The sequence below is a fragment of the Balaenoptera ricei genome, chromosome 1 (genome assembly GCF_028023285.1).
Source record: "Balaenoptera ricei isolate mBalRic1 chromosome 1, mBalRic1.hap2, whole genome shotgun sequence".
NCBI lineage: Eukaryota > Metazoa > Chordata > Mammalia > Artiodactyla > Balaenopteridae > Balaenoptera > Balaenoptera ricei.
This window is the reverse complement of record NC_082639.1, coordinates 44662435-44688478: the sequence shown is the minus strand read 5'-3', so window position 1 is coordinate 44688478 and position 26044 is coordinate 44662435. Positions and strand designations below refer to the sequence as shown.

The following is a 26044-nucleotide window of genomic DNA, read 5'->3' as shown; positions in this document are numbered from 1 at the left end:
ATGAAGGAACAAAATAAAACCCCAGAAGAAGAATTAAGTGAAGTGGAGATAGGCAATCTACCTGAGAAAGAGTTCAGGGTAATGACTGTAAAGACGATCACAGAACTCAGGAGAAGAATGGATACACAAAGCAAGAAGTTAGAAGTTTTTAACAAAGACTTAGAAAATATGAAGAACAATCAAACAGAGATGAAGAACACACTAACTGAAATGAAAAATACACTAGAAGGAATCAAGAGTAGACTAAATGATACAGAGGAACAGATCAAATGAGCTAGAAGACAGAGTAGTGGAAATCACTCATGCTGAACAAAAAAAAGAAAACAGAATGAAAAGAAATGAGGATGGTTTAAGGGACCTCTGGGACGATATCAACTGTACTAATATTCACATTATACGGGTCCCAGAAGGAGGAGAGAGAGAAAGGGGCAGAGAACATATTTGAAAACATAATAGCTGAAAACGTCCCTAACATGTGAAAGAAAACAGACATCCAAGTCCAGGAAGCACAGAGAGTCCCATACAGGATGAACCCAAAGAGGAACACATCAAGGCACATTGTAATTAAATGGTAAAAATTAAGCATAAAGAGAAAATATTAAAAGCAGCAAGGGAAAAGCAACAAGTTACTTACAAGGGAACTCCCATGAGGTTATCAGCTGACTTTTCAGCAGACTCTGCAGGCCAGAAAGGAGTGACATGATATATTTAAAGTAATAAAAAAGAAAAACCTACAACCAAGAATACTCTACCCAGCAAGGCTCTCATTCAGATTTGATGGAGAGATCAAAAGTTTTTAAAACAAGCAAAACCTAAAAGAGTTCAGCACCACCAAACCAGCTTTGCAAGAAATGTTAAAGGGACTTCTCTAAGCAAAAAAGAAAAGGTCATAACTAGAAACATGAAGATTAGAAAAGGAAAAAGCTCACCAGTAAAGGCAAATATACAAAAAGGTTAGATCATCAACCACATACAAAGCTAGTAGGAAGGTTAAAAGAAAAAAGTGGTAAAATCATCTATATCCACAATAAGCAGTTAAGGGATACACAAAACAATTAGATCTAAAATATGATGTCAAAAACCGTCATCATGATATAGAGGAGAGTACAAATGAAGGGTTGTTAAAATGCATTTGAAATTAAGAAACCAGCAACTAAAACCAATCATGTATATACACAGATGGCTATATTTAAATCTCACAGTAACCACAAACCAAAAATCTATAATTGATAACACGCACAAAAAAGAGAAAGGAACCCAAAGGTAAGACTAAAGATTGTCACCAAATCACAAGAGAAGAGAACAAAACTAATAAAGGAACAAAAAAGAACTACAAAAACAATCTCAAAACAATGAACAAAATGGCAATAAGAATATACATATCGGGACTTCCCTGGTGGCTCAGCGGTTAAGAATCCGCCTGCCAATGCAGGGGACACGGGTTTGAGCCCTGGTCCGGGAAGATCCCACATGCCGTGGAGCAACTAAGCCCGTGCGCCACAACTACTGAGCCTGCGCTCTAGAGCCCGCGAGCCACAACTACTGAGCCTGCGTGCCACAACTACTGAAGCCCGTGCGCCTAGAGGCCGTGCTCCACAACAAGAGAAGCCACCGCAATGAGAAGCCCGCGAACCGCAACAAAGAGTAGCTCTCACTTGACACAACTAGAGAAAGCCCGTGCACAGCAACGAAAACCCAACACAGCCCAAAATAAATAAATAAATAAATAAATGTATATTAAAAAAAGAATATATATATATCAATAATTGCTTTAAGTGTAAATGGACTAAATGCTCCATTCAAAGACATAGAGTGGCTGAATGGATACAAAAACAAGACCCATATATAAGCTGCCTACAAGAGATTCATTTCAGATCTAAAGACACACACTGATTTGAGGGGATGGAAAAAGATATCCTATACTAATGGAAATCAAAAGAAAGCTGGGGTAGCAATACTTATATTAGACAAAATAGACTTTAAGACAAAGACGGTTACAAGAGACAAAGAAGGACACTACATAATGATCAAAGGGTCAATCCAAGAAGAAGATATAATAATTTTCAATACATATGCACCCGACATAGGAGCACCTAAATACACAAAGCAAATATTAACAGACCTAAATGGAGAAATTGACAGTAACACAATAACAGTAGGGGAGTTTAACACCCCACTTACATCAATGTACAGATCATCAAGACAAAAAATCAATAAGGAAACACTGGCCTTAAATTACACGTTAGACCAGAGAACCTAATAGATACATAAAAAACCTTCTATCCCAAAACAGTAGAATACACTGTTCCAAGTGCACATGGAACATTCTTCAGGACAGGTCACAAAACAAGCCTCAAAACAAGCTAGGCCATGAAACAAGCCTCAGAAAATTTAAGAAAACTGAAATCATATCAAGCATCTTTTCCAGCCACAATGCTGTGAGACTAGAAATCAACTACAAGAAATAAACTGCAAAAAACACAAACATGTGGAGGCTAAACAATATGCTACTAAACAACCAATGGGTCACTGAAGAAATCAAAAAGGAAACAAAAAAATACCTGGAGACAAATGGAAAAAAACCCACAATGACTCAAAATTCATGGGACGCAGCAAAAACAGTTCTAAGAGGGAAGTTTATAATGCTATAAGCTTACCTAAGGAAACAAGAAAAATCTCGAATAACCAATGTAAACTTACACCTAAAGGAACTAGTGAAAGAAGAACAAACAAAACACTAAGTTAGTAGAAGGAAAGAAATCATAAGGAACAGAGCACAAGTAAATGAAATAGACTAAAAACAAATAGAAAAGATCAATGAAAATAAGAGCTGGTTCTTTGAAAAGATAAACAAAATTGATAAACTTTAAGCCAGACTCATCAAATAAAGAAGAGAGGACCCAAATTAATAAAGTCAGAAATGAAAATGGAGAAGTTACAACTGATGCCACAGAAATACAAAGGATCGTAAGAGATTACTATGAACAACTATATTCCAATAAAATGCACAACCCAGAAGGAATGGACAAATTCCTAGAAATGTACAATCTCCCAAGACTGAACCAGGAAGAAATAGAAAATATGAATAGACCAATTAACAGTATTGAAATTTAATCAGTAATTTAAAAACTCTCAACAAACAAAAGTCCTGGACCAGATGGCTTCACAGGTGAATTCTACCAAACATGTAGAGACAGTTAACACCCATCCATCTCAAACTATTCCAAAAAAACTGCAGAGGAATTAATGCTTCCAAACTTATTAATAAGAGGCCAGCATCATCGTGATACAAAAAACAAAGATACCACACAAAAAAGAAAATTACAGGCCAATATCACCAATGAACATAGATGCAAAGATCCTCAATAAAACATTAGCAAACCAAATCCAACAATACAATAAAAAGATCATGCAGCCTGATCAAGTGGCATTTATCACAGGGATGCAAGGATGGTTCAATATCCACAAATCAATGTAATACATCACAATAGCCAATTGAAGAATAAAAGCCTTACGATCATCTCAATAAATGCTGAAAAAGCTTTTGACAAAATTCAACATCTATTTATGACAATACTCTCCACAAAGTAAGTACAGAGGGAACACACATCAGCATAATAAAGGCCACATATGATAACTCCAGAGCTAATACATACTCAATGATGAAAAGCTGATAGCATTTCCTCTAAGATTAGGAACCAGACAAGGAATTCCACTCTTGTCCCTTTAATCAACATGCTATTGGAAGTCCTAGCCACAATAATCAGACAAGAAAAAGAAATAAAAGGAATCCAAATTGAAAAGGAAGAAGCAAAACTGTCAGAGTTTGCAGATGACATGATACTACGTCATAGAAAATCCTAAAGACTTTATTAAAAAACTACTAGAGCTCATCAATGAATTCAGTAAAGTTGCAGGACACAAAATTGATATACAGAAATCTGTTGCATTCTACATGCTGACAATGAACTATCAGGAGGAGAAACTAAGGAAACAAGCCCATTTACAATTGTATCAAAATGAATACCTAGGAATAAATCTAACTAAAGAGGTAAAAGATCTATAAGACACTGAAGAAAACAATCGAAGATGACACAGATGGAAAGATATACCTTGTTAATGGATTGGAAGAATTAATATCATTAAAATGACCATACTACCCAAAGCAATCTACAGATTCAATGCAATCCCTATCAAAATACCAATGTCATTTTTCACAGAACTAGAACAAATAATTTTAAAATTTGTATGGAAACACAAAAGACCCCCAAATAGCCAAAACAATCTTGAGAAAGAAGAGAGCTGGAGATATCACATTCCCTGACTTCAGATCATACTACAAAGCTAGCATAATCAAAACACTATGGTACTGGAACAAAAACAGACACATAGATCAATGGAACATAAGAGAGAGCCCAGAAATAAAACCACACACTTATGGTCAATTTATCTATGACAAAGGAGGCAAGAATATACAATAGAGGGGCTTCCCTGGTGGCGCAGTGGTTGAGAATCTGTCTGCCAATGCAGGGGACACGGGTTCGAGCCCTGGCCTGGGAAGATCCCACATGCCGTGGAGCAACTGGGCCCATGAGCCACAACTACTGAGCCTGCGTGTCTGGAGCCTGTGCTCCGCAACAAGAGAGGCCACGATAGTGAGAGGCCCACGCGCCGCTATGAAGAGTGGCCCCCGCTTGCCGCAACTAGAGAAAGCCCTGGCACAGAAATGAAGACCCAACTCAGCCAAAAATAAATAAATAAATTAAAAAAAAAAAAAAAAAGAATATACAATAGAGAAAAAACAGTCTCTTCATTAAGTGGTGCTGAGAAAATGGAACAGCTACGTGTAAAAGAGTGAAATTAGAATATTTTATCAAACCATACACAAAAATAAACTCAAAATGGATTAAAGAGCTAAATGTAAGACTGGAAACCATAAAACTCCTAAAAGAAAACATCAGCAGAACACTCTCTGACATGAATCACAGCAATATTTTTTTTGATCTGTCTCCTAAAGGCAAAGGAAACAAAAGCAAAAACAAAACAAAACAAAACAAAAGCAAATGGGACCTAATCAAATTGAAAAGATTTTGCAAAGCAAAGGAAACCATCCAAAAAAAAAAAAAAAGACAACCTACTGAATAGGAGAAAATATTTGCAAATGATTTGACTAATAAGAGGCTAATGTCCAAAATATATAAACAGCTCATACAATTCAACGTCAAATAAACAACCTGATTTAAAAAATGGTCAGAGGGACCTCCCTGGCAGTCCAGTGGTTAAGACTCCATGCTTCGGAACTTCCCTGGTGGCGCAGTGGTTGAGAATCCGCCTGCCAATGCAGGGGACACGGGTTCGAGCCCTGGTCCGGGAAGATCCCACAAGCTGCAGAGCAACTAAGCCCGTGTGACACAACTACTGAGCCTGAGCTCTAGAGCCTGTGAGCCACAACTACTGAGGCCACGTGCCACAACTACTGAAGCCCGCATGCCTAGAACCTGTGCTCCGCAACAAGAGAAGCCACTGCGATGAAAAGCCCGCGCACTGCAACAAAGAGGAGTCCCCGCTCGCCACAACTAGAGAAAGCCCGCATGCAGCAACGAAGACCCAACACAGACAAAAATAAATAAATTAATTAATTTTTTAAAAAATCAAATCTGACTCCTATCTCATGATTGTAACCACCATGAGATGCTGCTTGCCACTTATCCATTACATCATAACTGTTTACCTGTTAAATCTCCCCCACTATACAGTAAGCTCCTCACCATGACTGACTGGTCTCCAAATCCCTATTAATAAATATTTATCAAATTAATAATGTGAATGTGTAGGTCAGGTTGTTCCACCCTTTCTCTCCTTTGGACTTGCAGTTTTATATTCTGAGATTAACTGCTCAGTGTGTATAAATAGAACCCTAAAAAAACCACCTAACTGCACTGTACACCTAAAAATAGTTAAAATGGTAAATTTTATGTTTTGTATATTTGACTACACTGAAAAAGAGCAAAGATAAAAACGTAACACCTAAAAACCAAGCAAATGGGGGCTTCCCTGGTGGCGCAGTGGTTGAGAATCTGCCTGCCAATGCAGGGGACACGGGTTCGAGCCCTGGTCTGGGAGGATCCCACATGCCGCGGAGCAACTAGGCCCGTGAGCCACAATTACTGAGCCTGCGCGTCTGGAGCCTGTGCTCCACAACAAGAGAGGCCGCGATAGTGAGAGGCCCGTGCACTGCGATGAAGAGTGGCCCCCACTTGCCGCAACTAGAGAAAGCCCTCACACAGAAACGAAGACCCAACACAGCCATAAATAAATAAATAAATAAATAAATAAACAAACAAACCCAAAAGTTAAAAAAAAAAAACAAAACCAAGCAAATGATAGTGCAAAGCTTCCTAGAGGAAAGCAAGTCCAAAGCCACTTGATTAAAAGGCAGTGATATAATAGGAAAAGGAAGAGGGAAGGAGGAAGGGAGATCCAATTGGACCACTTAATACTAAGGGACTAGTCCTTCCCATGCCAACTAATAAGGACAGTTCCCTATTTTGGCATCTTACCACACTCTAGCCTCACAATAGTCCTATGAATTGTGTGTTCTGTTCCTACCTTACAGGTAAGAACTAGGGCTCAAAGAGGTTGACTGAATTGCCTGAAGCTATACAGAAAGAGTATCAGATCCGGAATCTGAAACTAAGTTCTACCAGACTTCAAAGCCAGGGCTTTTCACCAAGTGTGACATCAAAACGAGTGTGAAAGACAATTCATTTTACCTCTCCAGAATCTCAGATAAAAGGAATCTCATCTTATCTAACTTCCAACTCACAGGTGAGATGGTGGAGGCCTGGGGAGGGAGTCATCATTTAAAGTTATACACAGGTGATGAGCGCTACTGTTTGTAGCTCCAAGATATCTGTGCTGTGGATTGGAGGAAATGATCTTGATATTCTTAATATTCTTCCCAGCTTTCCAATTCGAAAATGGAGAAAACCCCTCTGATCTTACACCTGGGTGGGGCCCGGGACTGTCTGAAAGTTAAAGGCCATCTGTTGCTGGGCTTGGCAAGTGAAGATAGGCTCTGTCATTCCTCACCTTTCCCCCACATACTGGCTCAGCTCATAGTCAGGAGGTCAAGGCGTATCTCACAGGCAGAGACTTTTTCTTTCTCTTCCCCATCCTCCTGCCAAATTTAAACAGTAGGATTGGGGCTAGATAATCTCATTTTAACTTGTTTTAGATGTTTGCACACTGTAATTTCACAAGAATCCCTCAGATGATACTCCTGAGAGGATGGGGATGGGCAGTGATGACAATGGGTTAAGGGGTTCCCGGCTGTAGAGAAAAACAGCAACCTAGTAGTTGGGGTTGATGCCTGTGACAGTCTTTGTTCTGTTCATGGGGTAGGGTCTCCAGCCCCTGGACTGGGAGGGAGATCCCTGATGGCAGTTTGGGGAGAAAGGAAGTAAAAAGGCTCTTTGAAACAAATTTGGAAATTGGCACCAGGAACTAACTGGTGAGTAGGTAGAGAAGTTAAAGTTTGGATTTAGGGGGTGAAGGAATTTAGGGACATTTCTAATATTGGAGGAGACCTGGCAGCTTAGAGTAAGGCTGGGAGTTCAAAGACTGGGCAAACTGGAAGCTGAATTAAAGAAAATACCGGATGAGGGAAGGAGAGAGGAAGATGTATGGGAGCTGTGTTTCACAGGGGACGTAGATTCTGGAAGAAGTGTTTTAGAAGTGGTGGTGGGGGGAGTAGCTATGGTGAGGAGGCACAGAATTTGGGTGGACTCTGTATCTAATGTGAATAAGGTAAGATTTGGGGAGGAGTACTGAGGGTGCTGCCTAGAATTCTGTGAGGGTGGGCTGAAGTTGCAGGGGGTAATGTGGGTTAGGGAGGAGGGTGGGGGTAGTGTTGAGGAAGGTTTGGTAGGGGTGAAAGGTTTCCAGGTGAAGACTGGACTTAGAATGCTGAGGACTTGGAGGGTAAGATGAATACTTGAATCTGCTTGGGGGAGGACAGCGTGCTAAAATACAAGAGGACTGGAGGCATGGAGAGTGGGGCTGAGGGTTATGAGTAACAGGCATGAAAAAGGTGGCGTGCTGGGAGAAATTGAGGGAGAGGAACTATTATATATCAGGAATTGACCCATCCATATTCTGTGCAGGAATGCGGGAAGACAACCTAGTTGGAGGGCTAAGGGTAGTGTTGGCGATATGCAGGTTGGACATTTTTCAGAGAGAAATGTGAGGGACAATTAGATATTTGATTGGAAGTCGGTTTTTTGGAGGAGTTGGAGAAGAGCTCAAGAGAGAAAATCTGAGAGAATAATGGCTGTGGGGGAGCGGGGGATTCTGGAAGAGAATTTGGGCATTCTGATGTTCCAGTGCCATGAGATCCTGAAAGTCACAGGATTTTCAGATTGGAGAATGCGGCAGCGTCCCAGGTAAAACTTTGGAAGCGGAAGAGGGTTCAGTAGAATAGGCGTGAATGACTGGAGAGAGGCTGGGGCCGAACCCCAGCTCGTGTGGACGGCGGGGGCCGGGAGGCCGGGCTCACCTGGGCAGACTGTCCTGGTAGTGCAGAGTGGGCACGATGCTCAGCTGCAGGTACTGGCCTGGGTCGAAGCCTGTGCTCAGGAGCCGACTGGGGGCTCCCGGGCCAAAGGCAAGGCCCCGGGGCCAGGCGCGCAGCAGTAGGCCGGCCACCATCGTCCCGGGAGGCGGCAGCAGCGAGAACGCGGAGAATGCGGAGTTCTGGTTACAAAGACCAGGCCGCCGCCCTCACTGCCCGTCACGGACTCGCGCTCAGTTTGCGCCCGTCCGCGGAACAACTTCCGGCCTTCTGACCCCGCCCACGGAAGGGCCCGCCCACGGAAGGCCCCTCCCTCAGATGGGCCCGCCCGCAGATGGGCCCGCCCGCAGATGGGCCCGCCCGCAGATGGGCCCGCCCACAGGCCCACCGCGGCTCAGAGGGTCCAGCCCACTGCGGGACTAGCACGGTGGTCTCTTCCCGGCTCTGTTGGTCTCTCTTCTGCTTTCTAGGCGGCAGGAAACCGAGCTCCGAAGCCACACCCTTCTCCTGTTTTGGAACAAGATAGAAACTGAACTGGAGAAAAAGAGAAACCGAAAAAAGCTTTTGGAATCTGATAAATTTGATCCAGACCCTGTCCCTGGGAGATCGTGGGAAAAAACTTAAACCTCTCTTTCCTCATCTGAGAAGTAGAGGTATGATATTCAACCCAGCCCCCAAGTTCCTAGATGTGAAATGAAACAACTTGGTGTGTACGGTGCCTGGCGGTGTAAGCAGTAAATGGTGGCTGCTGTCGTTACTAGTCACCCGTCAAGTTTGCCCAGCAGAAGATTTTTGACATACTGTGATAAGCCCCGCCGAGCTGCCCTTCGAGCTCACTTGAGCCGGTATTAGAGAAAATGTGTGCAGGAGTTCCCTGGCAGTCCAGTGGTTAGGACCTACGCGCCTTCACTGTCGTGGGCCAGGTTCAATCGCTGGTAAGGGAACTAAAATCCCGCAAGCTATGCAGAGCGGCAGGAAAAAAAAAAAATTAATAGAGAAAATGTGTGCAGGAGCCGGAAACCATGGAGTCTCCCATCCAGCCACCACTTCTGTGCAGAAAACACTTTTTAGAGCAGGATCCCTTCTGCTAGAACATCCTTTCTCAGTTTGAACATTTCCAAAGACAGGAAGCTCTGCCTCTGGCCCTAGGAAGCCTTTCATGCTCAGTGGACCCCATGAGGCTGCCTGTCCCCACAGATCACCTCCAAGTTTCCTTCCAACTCCGACTCTAAGATTATACAACTTGAATAGAGACCTATCAGCCCTTACCCATCACAAAGCAACCCCATCACACTCCCATTCTTGCTTTCAACTGCAGTTTAGGATTAAGCAGGCTCTGCTCCCATTTTACAGAAGAAAAGGAGGTATCAAAAGACACAAAATCATGCTGTCTGGCTTGAGGTACAGAATTCCATTCCAGGAACAGGACCTTCCCTTAGCTTCCCCTCTCACTCGTGGCCCTGTGGGTTTGAGGTAGCCCAGTACATCTGCTCTGTCCCATAACTGACTAAGCAGTGCCAGAAGCTGGAGCACACTGAAAAGAGCTCTGGACTGGGAGTCAGGAGACCTGAGTTTTGGTCTCAACTCTGTCCTTATCTAGTTAGGTAACCCCTGGTTGAACGGGAAGATCACTAATGAGCCCACACTCATTCAGTGGTGACTACAAATCCCTAAGAACTGAACATGAAACTTAAAAATACTGAATGTCTAATCCTCCTCCCTTGAGGGGAGAACAGACAGCACTGTTTAGACCCAAGTCTAAAACATCAGTGCCATTTGCCTGTAGTGTATAGGACCAGAGAGAGAATATCAAATCCTTTCTGAAAAAGCTTACTCCAAATCCAGACAGTTTTCAAAGCCTTGAAACCTGAGGCAAACATCAGGAGCTGTGTAGAGCTAAGGGGTTCAGAGAACCCGGAAGAAACAGTGAACCTAATAGAGCAGTGGCTCAATTCTAGAGACAGAGGGCCAGGGAATGTGCCCATCAAGTCTAATAGCTGAAGAGGGGCTCAAAAGACTTCTGGAGGTGCATGGCCAATAGTAACAAATCTAACCCCTCAGACGGGTGTCCAAGGCCTTTTTCTGGCACCCACCTGGTTCTCCACTTCCCATGATGTCACCCCAAGAACCCTATGCTGTAGTAACACTGAACTGTTCACCATTCCCAGAACTTGTCCTCACTCCATGCTTTTTTTTTTTTTAAGCTGTGCCTACTGTGTGAAATGTTTTTTCCATGCATCTCTTCCTAGTACACTCTAACATCCTTCAAATCCCATTTCAAAACTCACAACCTCTATGAAGTCTTCCTCAATCCTCATCCTTCCTGCTTCCCACAAGAACAAGTTTCTCCCTCTGATTCCACAGCACTTTTCACAATGTTTTACTGTTATATATGGAAAACAGAACTATATTATGATTCATTATGCAAGGCAGAGATCTTGTTTTCATTTATGTACCTAGGTTTCTAGCACAGGGCCTATCATGGGTAGGTGCTTGCCTTCTTTCTTCTTGGTATGGCCCTGGGGCTTGTGTCACATTAAGGATAAACATGAACTGGAGGACCAGAAACACCATATTTTGCTGTGTAAGGGTCAAGAAAGTTCCTCTACTTAGAGAAAAATTCTGAAGAATAAATTGTATCAAAGTAATCCCAGAGTTCTGCTCTGTTTCGAATTAACTATGAAAAAGCAGAACATGGTGGACAGGTTTAAGTAATATTCTTATTCAAAACCAAAGTTCTTAAAAACAATAAACATTTTTATTGAGGTATAACTGATAGATAACATTAAGTTAGTTTCTGGGGGACAACATAATGATGTGATATTTGTATACACTATGAAATGAATACCACAATAAGCCTAGTTACCATTAGTCACCATACATAGTCACAAAAATCTTTTTTTTTCTTGTGATGAAGACTTTTAAGATTTATTCTCTTAGCAACTTCAAATGTGCAATACAGTATTATTAACTATAGTCATCATGCTGGACATTACATCCCCATGACTCATTTATTTTATAACTGGAAGATTGTAGCTGTTGACCCCCTTCACCCATTTTGCCCACCCCCCAACCCCCTGCCCTCTGGCAACCATCAATCTGTTCTCTGTATCTATGAGCTTGATTTTTTGTTTTGTTTGTTTAGTTTTTTAGATTCCATATATAAATGAGATCATATGGTATTTGTCTTTCTCTCTCTGACTTATTTCACTTAGCATAATACCCTCTAGGTCCATCCATGTTGTCTCAAATGGCAAGATTTCACTCTTTTTTTTAATAGCTGAGTACTATTGCATTGTGTGTGTGTGTGTGTATATATATATATATGCCACATCTTCTTTAGCCATTCATCCATCATCCATCTATGGACACTTAGGTTGTTTCCATATCTTGGCTATTGTAAATAGTGCTGCAATGAACATAGGGGTGCATATACCTTTTCAAATTAGTGTTTTCATTTCCTCTGGATATATACAAAGAAGTGGAATTGCTTGATCAAATGGTAGTTCTATTTTTAATATTTTGAGAAACCTCCATACTGTTTTCCATAGTGGCTGCACCAATTTACATTCTCTTCAACAGTGCATGAGAGTTCTTTATTTTCCTCACAACCTTTCTTGAGAATATGGCAGGACTGAGACGGGGAGACCCCTTAAAGATGGGCAAGACTGGAGCAAATTTGAAGGCTGAGAGGGAGGAGCCAATGGGAAGACAGAGATTAAATAGAGGTGGAAATTAACTGATGGAGAATGTCCTGGAGGAAATGAGAGGGAATGGATTGGAGGAAGGGGCATGTCTTTAATAGAGAGAAGACAAGGGGACTTCCCTGCAGTCCAGTGGTTAAGACTCTGGGCTTCCAGTGCAGGAGGTGAGGTTCGATCCCTGGTCAGGGAACTAAAATCCCACATGGCACAGCCAAAAAAAAAAAAAAAACCAAAAACTGAGAAAGAAGACAAGGATGGGTCAAGATAACTTCACCACTCACCTCTGCCATCTGCTCCAATATCTGTAGTTTTGCTATTGCTGCTTTGCTTCCATTATCCCATCAGCTTCAAGACAATGTTGGGAAAAGTTGGAAGCCACATCCAGGTACCTCTCAAAACTGTCTGAGAATCCTAGTGTTGGGAGCTCCAGTTTCCCACAATTTCCGTAATTGGGAATATGGAGCTAACGGCAGCAAGGACTGAACTCTGGGTCCCTTCGAGGCCAGGCCAATCAACACACCAACTAAGAGGAATGAACCTAACCTTCCCAATGTTCTTATAGGGTTTCTGCCTGCTGCACCTTGTGGGCAGCAGAAGGCAAGTCAGATAGGCCAGGTTCTCCCATGTACTTGTCATGTGACCTTAAACAAGTCAGTTTATTTCAGATCCTCAGCTTCCTTTATTAATAAAATTGGAATATTATGACATAGTATGAGTGTGTTTCATGTTTGGTAATTGCAATCATTGTTGCTTTTGTTGTGGTCATCCATTTACAATGCTTGGTGTCAGTTTATTTATCTCTTGTAAAAATAAAATACAGTGTGTATGTGTGAAAAAAAATAAAATAAAATAATTAGCATTTAACTGTGAAAAAAAATAAAAAATAAAATTGGACTAATCTTTACACTGACTTCTTCTCAAGTTTGTAAGTGAAAGGAATTTGCAACAGTTCATGCAGGTATGAGTTTTTAAATTATTTCAGGAACCAAGTCCTTCACTGCTTTACTGTAATAGTTTGTGACCACCTGTCCTGTTTCCAGTTTAGGTCCCCTCCAATCCTCTCCATCATGCTGTCAGTATAATCTTTCTAAACCACAAACTGACATTAATAATAATAATAATACAATAATGCTAATGATGAGGGCTAACATTTATTGTGTGTTTGCTATTTGCCAGATACTTCTTAAAACCCTAGACTTCATAATGAAAGTCAAACTCTTTAGCCTAGCACCCCTTTATGATCTTGTTCCTAATTTCTTCTCTAACTTAGCTACTTACCCCTCCCATGGGTAAACCCAAGTCTTTCCTAGCATGTTATGTCTTCTTGTTGTTCTTACTTGGTCCCATTCATCTTTTAAACTTAGTCCTAACGTGCCCTACCACGAAGAAGCCTTCCTTGCCCTTGACTGAACAGTCTGGCTGAACCCTCACACCCCCTGTCCCGTATAAAGCACTCAGTGTCCAGCATTTATCATATGCTTTGTTGTTGCCGTTCTTTGGTTTGTCCTCCTCACCAAGTTCAATGCATGGCACAGAGTAGAAGCTCAGCAAATATCAGCTGATTGAATGAATCAGAATTGTCTGGAGAGGAGATTTGAGAAGATTTTGAGCACCAGCATCACTTGGGTCGCTTATTAAAACTGTAAATGCCTGAATCCCACCCTTGGAAATTCTGATTCAGTAGCTCTAGTGTTGGGGCTGAGAGTCCACACTTCACAAGTAGGTAATTCTAATGTACAGTCTGCTTAAGATCACTGTTCTATACCTTTGGTATTCAAGTGCAGCTGGTGGACTGGAGTCACCTGAGAGCTTGTTAGAAATGGAGACTCTCAGGTTCCATCCCAGATCTACTGAACTAGAATCTGCATTTTAACAAGATCTTCAGGTGATTCACAGGTGCATTAGCATTTAAGAAACACTGGTCTCTTCCACTGGACCAGTTCCACCTACATCATACAAACAAGTATTTGTCAATGACACTTGTCACTTTGTAATTTACAAAACACATTTCAAATAGTAAAAGGAAAAGCAACCAAAAATTATTGACTGCCACCCTCTGCTGTGTGCTGTACCAATGTTATGTCATTTAATCCTCACAACAATCCTTTGAGACAGGCATAGGTCACAAGACTCAGAACTTTAAGAGTTTAACCAATGAAATCTATCCAGGGTGGGTTCTCAAATCAGATATATGTAAAGACACCCTACTGAGCCAAAGCAAGCTTGTGACTGTGACTAAATTCACACGATTAACATGTACCTTCCCGAAGGGTCACCATATTGTCGTTCATATTCTTCTGGCCCAGAAAACCCAAGGTTCTTTGGTTCAATTTCAGAGTGCCATTTAAAGTCGATCTGTCACCATATTTTTTTTAACACCTTTATTGGAGTATAATTGCTTTACAATGGTGTGTTAGTTTCTGCTTTATAACAAAGTGAATCAGTTGTACATATACATATGTTCCCATATCTCTTCCCTCTTGCGTCTCCCTCCCTCCCACCCTCCCTATCCCACCCCTCTAGGTGGTCACAAAGCACCAAGCTGCTCTCCCTGTGCTATGCGGCTGCTTCCCACTACCTATCAACTTTACATTTGGTAGTGTATATATGTCCATGCCACTCTCTCACCCTGTCACATCTTACCCTTCCCCCTCCCCATATCCTCAAGTTCATTCTCTAGTAGATCTGTGTCTTTATTCCCGTCTTGCCACTAGGTTCTTCATGACCTTTTTTTTTTTTTCCCTTAGATTCCATATGTATGTGTTAGCATACTGTATTTGTTTTTCTCTTTCTGACTTACTTCACTCTGTATGACAGACTCTAACTCCATCCACCTCACTACAAATACCTCCATTTCATTTCTTTTTATGGCTGAGTAATATTCCATTGTATATATGTGCCACATCTTCTTTATCCATTCATCCGATGATGGACACTTAGGTTGCTTCCATGTCCTGGCTATTGTAAATAGAGCTGCAATGAACATTTTGGTACATGACTCTTTTTGAATTATGGTTTTCTCAGGGTATATGCCCAGTAGTGGGATTGCTGGGTCGTATGGTAGTTCTATTTTTAGTTTTTTAAGGAACCTCCATACTGTTCTCCATAGTGGCTGTATCAATTTACATTCCCACCAACAGTGCAAGAGTGTTCCCTTTCCTCCACACCCTCTCCAGCATTTATTGTTTCTAGATTTTTTGATGATGGCCATTCTGACCGGTGTGAGATGATATCTCATTGTAGTTTTGATTTGCATTTCTCTAATGATTAATGATGTTGAGCACTCTTTCATGTGTTTGTTGGCAATCTGTATATCTTCTTTGGAGAAATGTCTACTTAGGTCTTCTGCCCATTTTTGGATTGGGTTGTTTGTTTTTTTGTTATTGAGCTGCATGAGCTGCTTGTAAATCTTGGAGATTAATCCTTTGTCAGTTTCTTTATTTGCAAATATTTTCTCCCATTCTGAGGGTTGTCTTTTGGTCTGGTTTATGGTTTCCTTTGCTGTGCAAAAGCTTTTAAGTTTCATTAGGTCCCATTTGTTTATTTTTGTTTTTATTTCCATTTCTCTAGGAGCTGGGCCAAAAAGGCTCTTGCTGTGATGTATGTCATAGAGTGTTCTGCCTATGTTTTCCTCTAAGAGTTTGATAGTGTCTGGCCTTGCGTTTAGGTCTTTAATCCATTTTGAGTTTATTTTTGTGCCACCATATTTTTGAGGACTTGCCAGATAGGGTGCAACCAAGGCCCCTCTATGATGCGCCTAATGTTAGGTTATCAGAATTTCCATCTACTACACATGACTTTAATCAGCTGAAAGTGACAGGAGGAGGAGTCTTGAACCATGATCTATAGGTCACCCACATTGTACTTTAGAGTCTCCCTGATAATTTGAAATGGTATGATATGAGATGCTAATAAAGCCTGACTTTATGTGTACGACTTTAGAATAATGCAACTCTTCTGAATTAAAAACAGTTAATCAGGACCCACAACTTCAAGACTGGCTATCCAAGTCAATTGTGAACGGTGTTCACATTCTTGCCACATGGTGGCGCCACCTTAGCCGGTAAACAGAAATCCTTGCCGGTTCCCGTCAAAATTGTGTGAACCAGCAACGCTCCAGTTCACACGCTCCAGAATTTCTTTGAGTAACCGTGGTGGCTTGTATTTACTTTTCGTGTTCTAAAATCTCTTTAAATATCTTATAATAATTTTATCCAAACATTCCATAAACAGTGGTGCTGCTGAGAGTTCTGAAAAAAATTGCTGGAAATCAGTTACGACAGTTAGATGTGATCAGCTGGAAATCAGTTACGAAGGAAGGTTAGATGTGATAAAACCCCTGCTGTTCAATTCGCAGAGAGCATGCCATAAAATATTAGCGGTGATACTGAGAATACAGAAAGCAAAAGTATGCTACAGGGACTATAGATTGATGTTTTCCTGGAATGCATTTCCTAAAAAATATTCCTAAGGGAAAATGAGCACTGAATGATGGGCACTTGGATTCCTACCCTGAGTGGAAAGGATTTATCTCGCGTTCTCAGCCATTTGCTGGGAGATCCCTAATGACCAGACTATGGCTTAGCTGCTGTTTGGTTTAGCAGTTAGGGCCATGGACTATGCTGTGAGACAACCTGGGTTCCAATCCTGCTCCCAGGAGTGTGATCCTGGGCAAGCCATAACTCTGCATCTTATCTCCTCATCTGTAAAATGGGCACATGACAGTGCCCAGCTCATGAGGTTGCTGTGTGAGATCTAAATGGAGATAATCTAGTAGGGGCTTAGCACAGTGCCTGGGGCAGAGAGAGTGCTTATTAAATGTTAGCCATCCTGCTTCTCCTCAGTATCACCATTATCCCAGCTCAGGGCTGTGCCGAACTCCCAGGAGATGGAGAGTTCCCATCCCCGAGAGAATTCTTTCCCCTTCATCTCTCTTGATATCTGACACGTAACTGATCATGCTTGTCCTGGAAAGTCAGTATGTTATTCCATTCTTTGCCAATCTCATTTTGAAATCTGTGGGAAAACTTTTGAGTTTTTCTAAAATTGTAGAAAAAGGCTATTATAGCCCTGTGAATCAAGGCTGGCAAGATGTTGGCAGAGTCTTCAGGGACTTAGTCCTTCCCCTTTGCCATGTCTACCCCTCCTCCTCTGGGCTTCTCTGACCACCTCCTCACTTTCCTGGAGCTTTCACAAGGACTTGCTGCCCGAGACACAACACCCCATGAACCAGCCCAGAGTTCTCCCCATCCCCTCCATCAAATCTCAGAGACTGGAGCTCCGTCAGAGACTTCCTTACTCCTCTGGAGGACCTGTCACCTGGGGGAAATAAGATATTTTAGGGATGAGTAAAAGGATAATAAAGGCTGGAAGGGGATTATAGGGACCCTTCTCCCTCTCCTTGGAGTAGCATTTGGGTGGGAAGATTTGAGGGCCAACTTTGAGGGCTGGGGGTCGTGGTTGCTTCTGTTGGAAGCCTCTGACCTAGGGTCACTCAAGCAGCTGGATAAGCCCGGAAGAGGAAGAACAGGACTGACTCCTTAGAGCTTCAGCTCTGTCTCCTGAAAGGTTTTAGCTACCAAACTGCATTTTAAAAACACTCTGTTGATTCCCTTCTTCATTAAACATACACACACACACACACCGAGCTGGGTGTTTAAACAAGGGAGGGGCCTCAGGGAGGACTGTTGGGGTAAAAGGTGTGACAAGGCTCACAGTGGTCTAGGATTCAGAGGTGCTGGCTTGGCTAATGCTCTGGAAAGGGCCCTGGAGACCTGGATAGCTGCCCTGAACTCCATCAGTAGTTTGCTGTGTGACCTTGAACAAGTCGCTTCTTTCCGCCTCAATCTGGAAAGTGAAGGGGTCTGACAGCATGATCTCTGTGATCCCAGATGAGGGTTCCCTCCTCTTGATGCTATCACATCCCCTCTGCCATCTCAAGTCCCCAAGAGACACACAGTCTGTCTCTTCCATAGCTCCTTGTACTATGTCCAGCACAAAGTAGATACTTGGTACATTTTGTGTTCAATGAGTGAAAGACAAAAAGCTGATGGAGTGGGCTTCCCTGGTGGCGCAGTGGTTGAGAATCTGCCTGCCAATGCAGGGGACACGGGTTCGAGCCCTGGTCTGGGAGCATTCCACATGCCGCAGAGCAACTGGGCCCGTGAGCCACGTTTGCTGAGCCTGCGCGTCTGGAGCCTGTGCTCCGCAACAAGAGAGGCCGCGATAGTGAGAGGCCCGCGCACCGCGATGAGGAGTGGCCCCCTCTTGCCGCAACTAGAGAAAGCCCTCACAAAGAAACGAAGACCCAACACAGCCAAAAATAAATAAATAAATAAATAAATAAATAAATAAATAAATAAATAAATAAAAAAAAAGCTGATGGAGCATCTACCATGTGCCAAGCACTGTGCCAGGGATGCTTATGAACAATGTGTATAATTCTGACAACACCTTGAGGGAAGGATATTTTTTAACTTTTGATGCAGGAAATCAAGTTGATCATACCTCTTGGTTAATGGCCCATTACTGTCATTGGTCTGTGCAATGCTCTTTTCTGGTTTCAATTTTCCCCCTCATCACTAATCTCCACTCATAGGCATCCATTCTAGTGCATTTGATATAGCTCTATAAATATGCTTGTATCCTTGTAAAATATATTCTCTTGTTTCATGTGTGCTTCTGGTTTTTATTCATGTCTGTGGTATCATGGTACATGTCCTGCCTCTTATGTTTTTACCCAAGTCGGTTTTGAAGAATCATCCCTGTTGCTGTATGTGCGTCTAGTCCATTGCTTGCACCTGCTCTTAGAATCCTATAGCTGCAGCCACCACAGTTTACTCATCCTTTCCTCTGGCAGTGAAAACCTTCACTCCCTTTGCTGCCTACTACCACAGACACCACCATGATGAATATCCTCCAACATGTCCCCTTATTTATACACCTGTAAGAGAACTTCTCTTGGCTATAATCCAAGAGCAGAATTGCTGGGTCACAGGGCACATACAAAGTAGAGATTTTAGTCCCAACTTTAGAGCTGAGAAAACAACGCTTAGCTCACACAAAGAGAAACTGGGGATCTAGGATTCATTTCCAGAATGTCTGCTTCCAGATCCTGGGCTAGTTCCAAAGGGCCTCTATAAATAACCAAATCTGGTGCAATCAGCTCAACGAGTAATTTCCCTGTTGTGTGGCTCTCAATAATAAACTCAGATAAACCGACTGGGTTGTCTAGACATCTTGGCATTTGCTAGTAAGGGTGTACTCACCATGCTGGGTACATCACCCTGAGACTGCGGCTTGAGGAACTCTTGCTTCCTTGAGTTACTAACAATCTCTCGCATGTTACAGCAACAAGCAGTTAAAAACATGTCCCATGTGTAATATCTTACTTCTTATAACAACCCTGTGAGGGAGGAACAATCATCATTTACATTTTACAGCAAAGGAAACTGAGGTTCAGTGTCATTTTGCTGCAAAGTGTCAGGGCTGAGAACCAGATCCAGGCATCAGAGCCCAAGTCTGGTGTAATTTCCACCACCCCAGAGCTGATAGCCTAGATTCTCCCCCTTCCCCAGGGTTTGCTGTTTTTTTGTTATTGTTTTGTTTACTGTTCTTTTTTTTTAATGGCCGTAAGTTGTCTTTGTGCTGAGGACCAACCTGTGGTATAAATTAAAGGTCTTCTCAGGTCTTTTCTGAGCCCTTCCCTGGGCAAACACACTTTCTAATTTTCCTCACATATGCAGTTGTTTTGGAATTTCTTAGTGTTTAACGTCTGTCTCCCAAAAGGGAAAAAAGAAAAAAATGAAGGGTGGCTTCACAGGCGAATTCTATCAAACATTCAGAGAAGAGCTAACACCTATCCTTCTCAAACTCTTCCAAAATATAGCAGAGGGAGGAACACTCCCAAACTCATTCTACGAGGCCACCATCACTCTGATACCAAAACCAGACAAAGATGTCACAAAGAAAGAAAACCACAGGCCAATATCACTGATGAACATAGATGCAAAAATCCTCAACAAAATACTAGCAAACAGAATCCAACAGCACATTAAAAGGATCATACACTATGATCAAGTGGGGTTTATCCCAGGAATGCAAGGATTCTTCAATACACGCAAATCAATCAACGTGATACACCATATTAACAAATTGAAGGAGAAAAACCATATGATCATCTCAATAGATGCAGAGAAAGCTTTCGACAAAATTCAACACCCATTTATGATAAAAGCCCTGCAGAAAGTAGGCATAGAGGGAACTTTCCTCAACACGATAAAGGCCATATATGACAAACCCACAGCCAACATCGTTCTCAATGGTGAAAAACTGAAACCATTTCCACTAAGATCAGGAACAGGACAAGGTTGCCCACTCTCACCACTATTATTCAACATAGTTTTGGAAGTGTTAGCCACAGCAATCAGAGAAGAAAAAGAAATAAAAGGAATCCAAACTGGAAGAGAAGAAGTAAAGCTGTTACTGTTTGCAGATGACATGATACAATACATAGAGAATCCTAAAGATGCTACCAGAAAACTACTAGAGCTAATCAATGAATTTGGTAAAGTAGCAGGATACGAAATTAATGCACAGAAATCTCTTGCATTCCTGTACAGTAATGATGAAAAATCTGAAAATGAAATTAAGAAAACACTCCCATTTACCATTGCAACAAAAAGAATAAAATATCTAGGAATAAGCCTACCTAAGGAGACAAAAGACCTGTATGCAGAAAATTATAAGACACTGATGAAAGAAATTAAAGATGATACAAATAGATGGAGAGATATACCATGTTCTTGGATTGGAAGAATCAACATTGTGAAAATGACTCTACTACCTAAACCAATCTACAGATTCAATGCAATCCCTATCAAACTACCACTGGTATTTTTCACAGAACTAGAACAAAAAATTTCACAATTTGTATGGAAACACAAAAGACCCCGAATAGCCAAAGCAATCTTGAGAAAGAAAAATAAAGCTGGAGGAATCAGGCTCCCTGACTTCAAATTATACCACAAAGCTACAATAATGAAGACATTATGGTACTGGCACAAAAACAGAAATACAGATCAATGGAACAGGATAGAAAGCCCAGAGATAAACCCACGCACATATGGTCACCTTATCTTTGATAAAGGAGGCAAGAATATACAGTGGAGAAAAGACAGCCTCTTCAATAAGTGGTGCTGGGAAAACTGGACAGCTACATGTAAAAGAATGAAATTAGAACACTCCCTAACACCATACACAAAAGTAAACTCAAAATGGATTAAAGACCTAAATGTAAGGCCAGACACCATCAAACTCTTAGAGGAAAACATAGGCAGAACACTCTATGACATAAATCACAGCAAGATCCTTTTTGACCTACCTCCTAGAGAAATGGAAATAAAAACAAAAATAGGGCTTCCCTGGTGGTGCAGTGGTTGAGAGTCTGCCTGCCAATGCAGGGGACACGGGTTTAAGCCCTGGTCTGGGAAGATCCCACATGCCGCGGAGCAACTAGGCCCGTGAGCCACAGCTACTGAGCCTGCGCGTGTGGAGCCTGTGCTCCGCAACAAGAGAGGCCGCGATAGTGAGAGGCCCACACATCGCGATGAAGAGTGGCTCCCACTTGCCACAACTAGAGAAAGCCCTCGCACAGAAATGAAGACCCAACACAGCCAAAAATAAATAATAAATAAATAATAAATAAATTTTAAAAAAACAAACCAAAAAAACCCAAAAATAAACAAATGGGACCTAATGAAACTTAAAAGCTTTTGCACAGCAAAGGAAACCATAAACAAGACGAAAAGACAACTCTCAGAATGGGAGAAAATATTTGCAAATGAAGCAACTGACAAAGGATTAATCTCCAAAACATATAAGCAACTCATGTAGCTCAATATCAAAAAAACAAACAACCCAATCCAAAAATGGGCAGAAGACCTAAACAGACATTTCTCCAAAGAAGATATACAGATTGCCAACAAACACATGAAAGAGTGCTCAACATCATTAATCATTAGAGAAATGCAAATCAAAACTACAATGAGATATCATCTCACACCAGTCAGAATGGCCATCATCAGAAAATCTACAAACAATAAATGCTGGAGAGAGTGTGGAGAAAAGGAACCCTCTTGCACTGTTGGTGGGAATGTAAATTGATACAGCCACTATGGAGAACAGTATGGAGGTTCCTTAAAAAACTAAAAATAGAACTACCATATGACCCAGCAATCCCACTACTGGGCATATACCCTGAGAAAACCATAATTCAAAAAGAGTCATGTACCACAATGTTCATTGCAGCTCTATTTACAATAGCCAGGACATGGAAGCAACCTAAGTGTCCATCGACAGATGAATGGATAAAGAAGATGTGGCACACATATACAATGGAATATTACTCAGCCATAAAAAGGAACGAAACTGAGTTATTTGCAGTGAGGTGGATGGACCTAGAGACTGTCATACAGAGTGAAGTAAGTCAGAAAGAGAAAAACAAATACAGTATGCTAACACATATATATGGAATCTAAAAAAAGAAGAAAAAAAAAGGTCAGAAGAACCTAGGGGCAAGACAGGAATAAAGATGCAGACCTACTAGAGAATGGACTTGAGGATATGGGGAGGGGGAAGGGTAAGCTGGGACAAAGTGAGAGAGTGGCATGGACATATATACACTACGAAACGTAAAATAGACAGCTAGTGGGAAGCAGCCGCATAGCACAGGGAGATCAGCTGGGTGCTTTGTGACCACCTAGAGGGGTGGGATAGGGAGGGTGGGAGGGAGGGAGACGCAAGAGGGAAGAGATATGGGGACATATGTATATGTATAACTGATTCAGTTTGTTATAAAGCAGAAACTAACACACCATTGTAAAGCAATTATACTCTAATAAAGATGTTAAAAAAAAAGAAAAAGAAAAAAAAAAAATGAAGGGGGAAGGGGACCAGCCTTTTAAATTCCCTGGAAGTCACTTGGGCTGGATGGGTAGGGGCTTGCAACAATAGGGGAGGTACAGCAACAATGCTGGGCCACCTCTTTGTGCCTCTGTGATCAGAAGCAGCAATTGGCGATCAGAGCACAGACCCCTGACATGTGGAGGACAGGACTCTTTTTGCTCACTCCAGCTCCAGCAAGCTACTCCAGGAACATAGGCACAGCTGCCTACCACATGGCTCGGATGGAGGGTGGGCAGCTGCTCCTGTGCAAATAACTGAAATTGACCAAAATTAACTGCAATTTACTATCCAAGCCTTCCTCTGGAAGTTGCAAGCCTGGAACAGACTCCAGAGTACCAGAATAGGTACATCAGACAGATTCTGCCAAAGCACTTGTTGTCTAGGTGCGAAGATAGATTCCTGGTGTTTCTTAGTGTGCCCTGTTCCCAGAACCCCCTCTTGTATTTAGTCTTAAAGGATTGTTTGGTACACTAGATGGACTGCGAGGAGAGAGCATTCCAGGTAGTGGGAACAGAGTGTGCAAGACTCAGACAAGGAAGGGTATGGGTATGGGGAAATGATAGGAATTTCAGTATGGGTCGGGCAAGGGGAAGGAGAAGAGAAGGGAAAGTAAAGAGAGATGTAGACAAGGAGAACAGCCTTTGGCCTTTGTGGTAAATAAATTTTCATGGCACAATTCTTGCTGATGTGCAAACTCAAAATTTTATTCAAACATAGAATATGCAGTGACCAACCAAAGGCCTTGCACTTGAAATGTTAAGTAAATTTTATTTATTCAATTTGTCTAAATACAGTTATGAAAAGAGCTAAATAGCTTGAAGAGGATATTTTGAACTTTAAAAAGCAGGGGGTCGGGCAGAGTCCAAAGAACCTCTTGCTGTTTTGAGGGAAATTGTCTTCTCCGGGCTTTGGAACTGCTGACTGCCAACTTGCATAGTTAACAGAAGTGGAAGATCATGTGGTCCCAGTGTCTCACGGGCACAGCAACCTCTCAGGAGCCTCTTCTGAGGTTTCTTTCTACAGGCCCACTGCTTTCCTCATCTCTGCTGTCTCCAGACTTTCTCCCCAGTAACCAAGCAACAGCCTGTTTATCCACAATCTAAACAACCAAGAGAATCAAGGAACCCCACGGTGGTGATGGTATATGAGAGCAGTTTGCATTCCATTTTATGAGCAAGAAATAATAAGAAAACATGCTCCTGTTAGGCACTTAGTTCAAAAATAGCCCCCTGGGTGGGTGTAGCCCCTCAGCTGGCACCATCCAACTTCTACTCATTTTGTGTGGCACTCAAGACTTTTCACAACAACATTTGTGAAATTACAACATGCCATTTGCATCTTTAAGAATCATTAAGGTCTGTTCAGTGAGGGCCATACTTGAAGGCATTCAGACCATTTGATTGAGTCAACCAGAAAGTTCAGTTAACTAGGAAGCTCCATTTTCCAAAGAATTCAGAATAACCAAGAATTCATTGGAAACTCCCTAAGAGTAAATCTCCTGGACTTACTCCCCAGAATTTAATTTAAGAACTTGGAGCTGCAGCAACACATTTCACCTTAACCTAGAGTGGTTCAACTTTCTAGGAATAGCCAAGGGGTAGGGGCCTAAGTGCGCTCAACTGAGCAGAAGGAAGAGACTGCACTGTGGAAAGAAAGACCACCCAAATGAGAACAAACAGGGGCTGATTCCAAGCTTGCTATAGCAAGGGAGACGGCCACCATCACTTGCATTTGGCAGGCAAGGGAGCAGGAAAGCTTTATAGCGAAAAAAAGTGAAGGCTTCAAGGGTACTCTGATTGGCGGTTGTTGGCAAAGAGGAGTGGAAACAGCTGACTAGAAGAGGGACATCTTTGTGTAGTTGGTTTGGGGAGCAAATTTGGTTTTCTCTGGCTAGTCCTGAGTTGGAAGTGAGGGCAAAGATTCAAAAAGCTGACCACTGTTGACTCAGTCCTGATTATTTTGGGCTGATTACTTCAGAAGTTGTGGTTTTGCTTCCCAAGCTGGTTGCTGCAGAGTTTGTGGGTCATAATTCAATTGTCAAATATGGTCTGACAATTGTCTGTTTATATATTTGATCCCTCAGTACACACACACATCCATGATTTTCATTTTCATTTTCAGATTGAGACATTTATCAAATAGGACACAAGCTAGAGGCAAAGCTGCGTTAAGAGGTGAGAAGGGGAGCTCAGCACAGTGATGAGTTGACAGCAGACATTTAATAAGTCCATGGTTTATTATTGAGGCTGGGAGATAAATCTGGGACTTCAGGCTTCTATTATAGCTCATCCTCAATTCCCTTCAATTCATTCCATCCATTCAACAAATATTTTAATGTTATTGTTGTGTTAAAGTTGTCTTCCTTTTCTTCCACTAGTTCTTCCCCCAATAACCATCATCTGTTCTGATGTTTCAGCTTGGTTTCCCTCCCCCAAGTTTCTGAATTTCCCCTCCACCCTCCCCAGTTTCTGAATTCTCTTCAATGGCTTATAGTGGGTTGAATGATGGCCCCTCAAAAAGATATGTCTACATCCTCCCTGGAATCTGTGAATGTGACTTTATTTGGTAAAAGGATCTTTGCAGATGTAATTAAATTAAGGATTTTAAGATAAGTAGATTATTCTTGATTATACGGGTGGACCCTAAATCCAATGTCAAGTGTCCTTATAAGAGCGAGTCAGAGGGGGACCACACAGACACAGAGGAGAAGCAATGTGAAGACAGAGACTGGAGAGATGCAGGCACAAACCAAGGAACGCCAAGGATTGCTGGCAGCTACCAGAAGCTTGGAGAGAGGCATGAT

At 42.0% G+C, this 26044-nt stretch overlaps 1 protein-coding gene across 1 annotated transcript in view; it reads right to left on the bottom strand.

The window, feature by feature from the left end:
• Nucleotides 1–8837, bottom strand: part of CPT2 (carnitine palmitoyltransferase 2) — a 28561-nt gene extending 19724 nt beyond the window's left edge. The window contains exon 1 of the mRNA XM_059922816.1: nt 8558–8837. Within this exon, the coding sequence (XP_059778799.1) occupies nt 8558–8709 (152 nt within the window). The 5' untranslated portion in view covers nt 8710–8837. The remainder of the gene's footprint in view (nt 1–8557) is intronic.
• Nucleotides 8838–26044: the final 17207 nt, after the last annotated feature.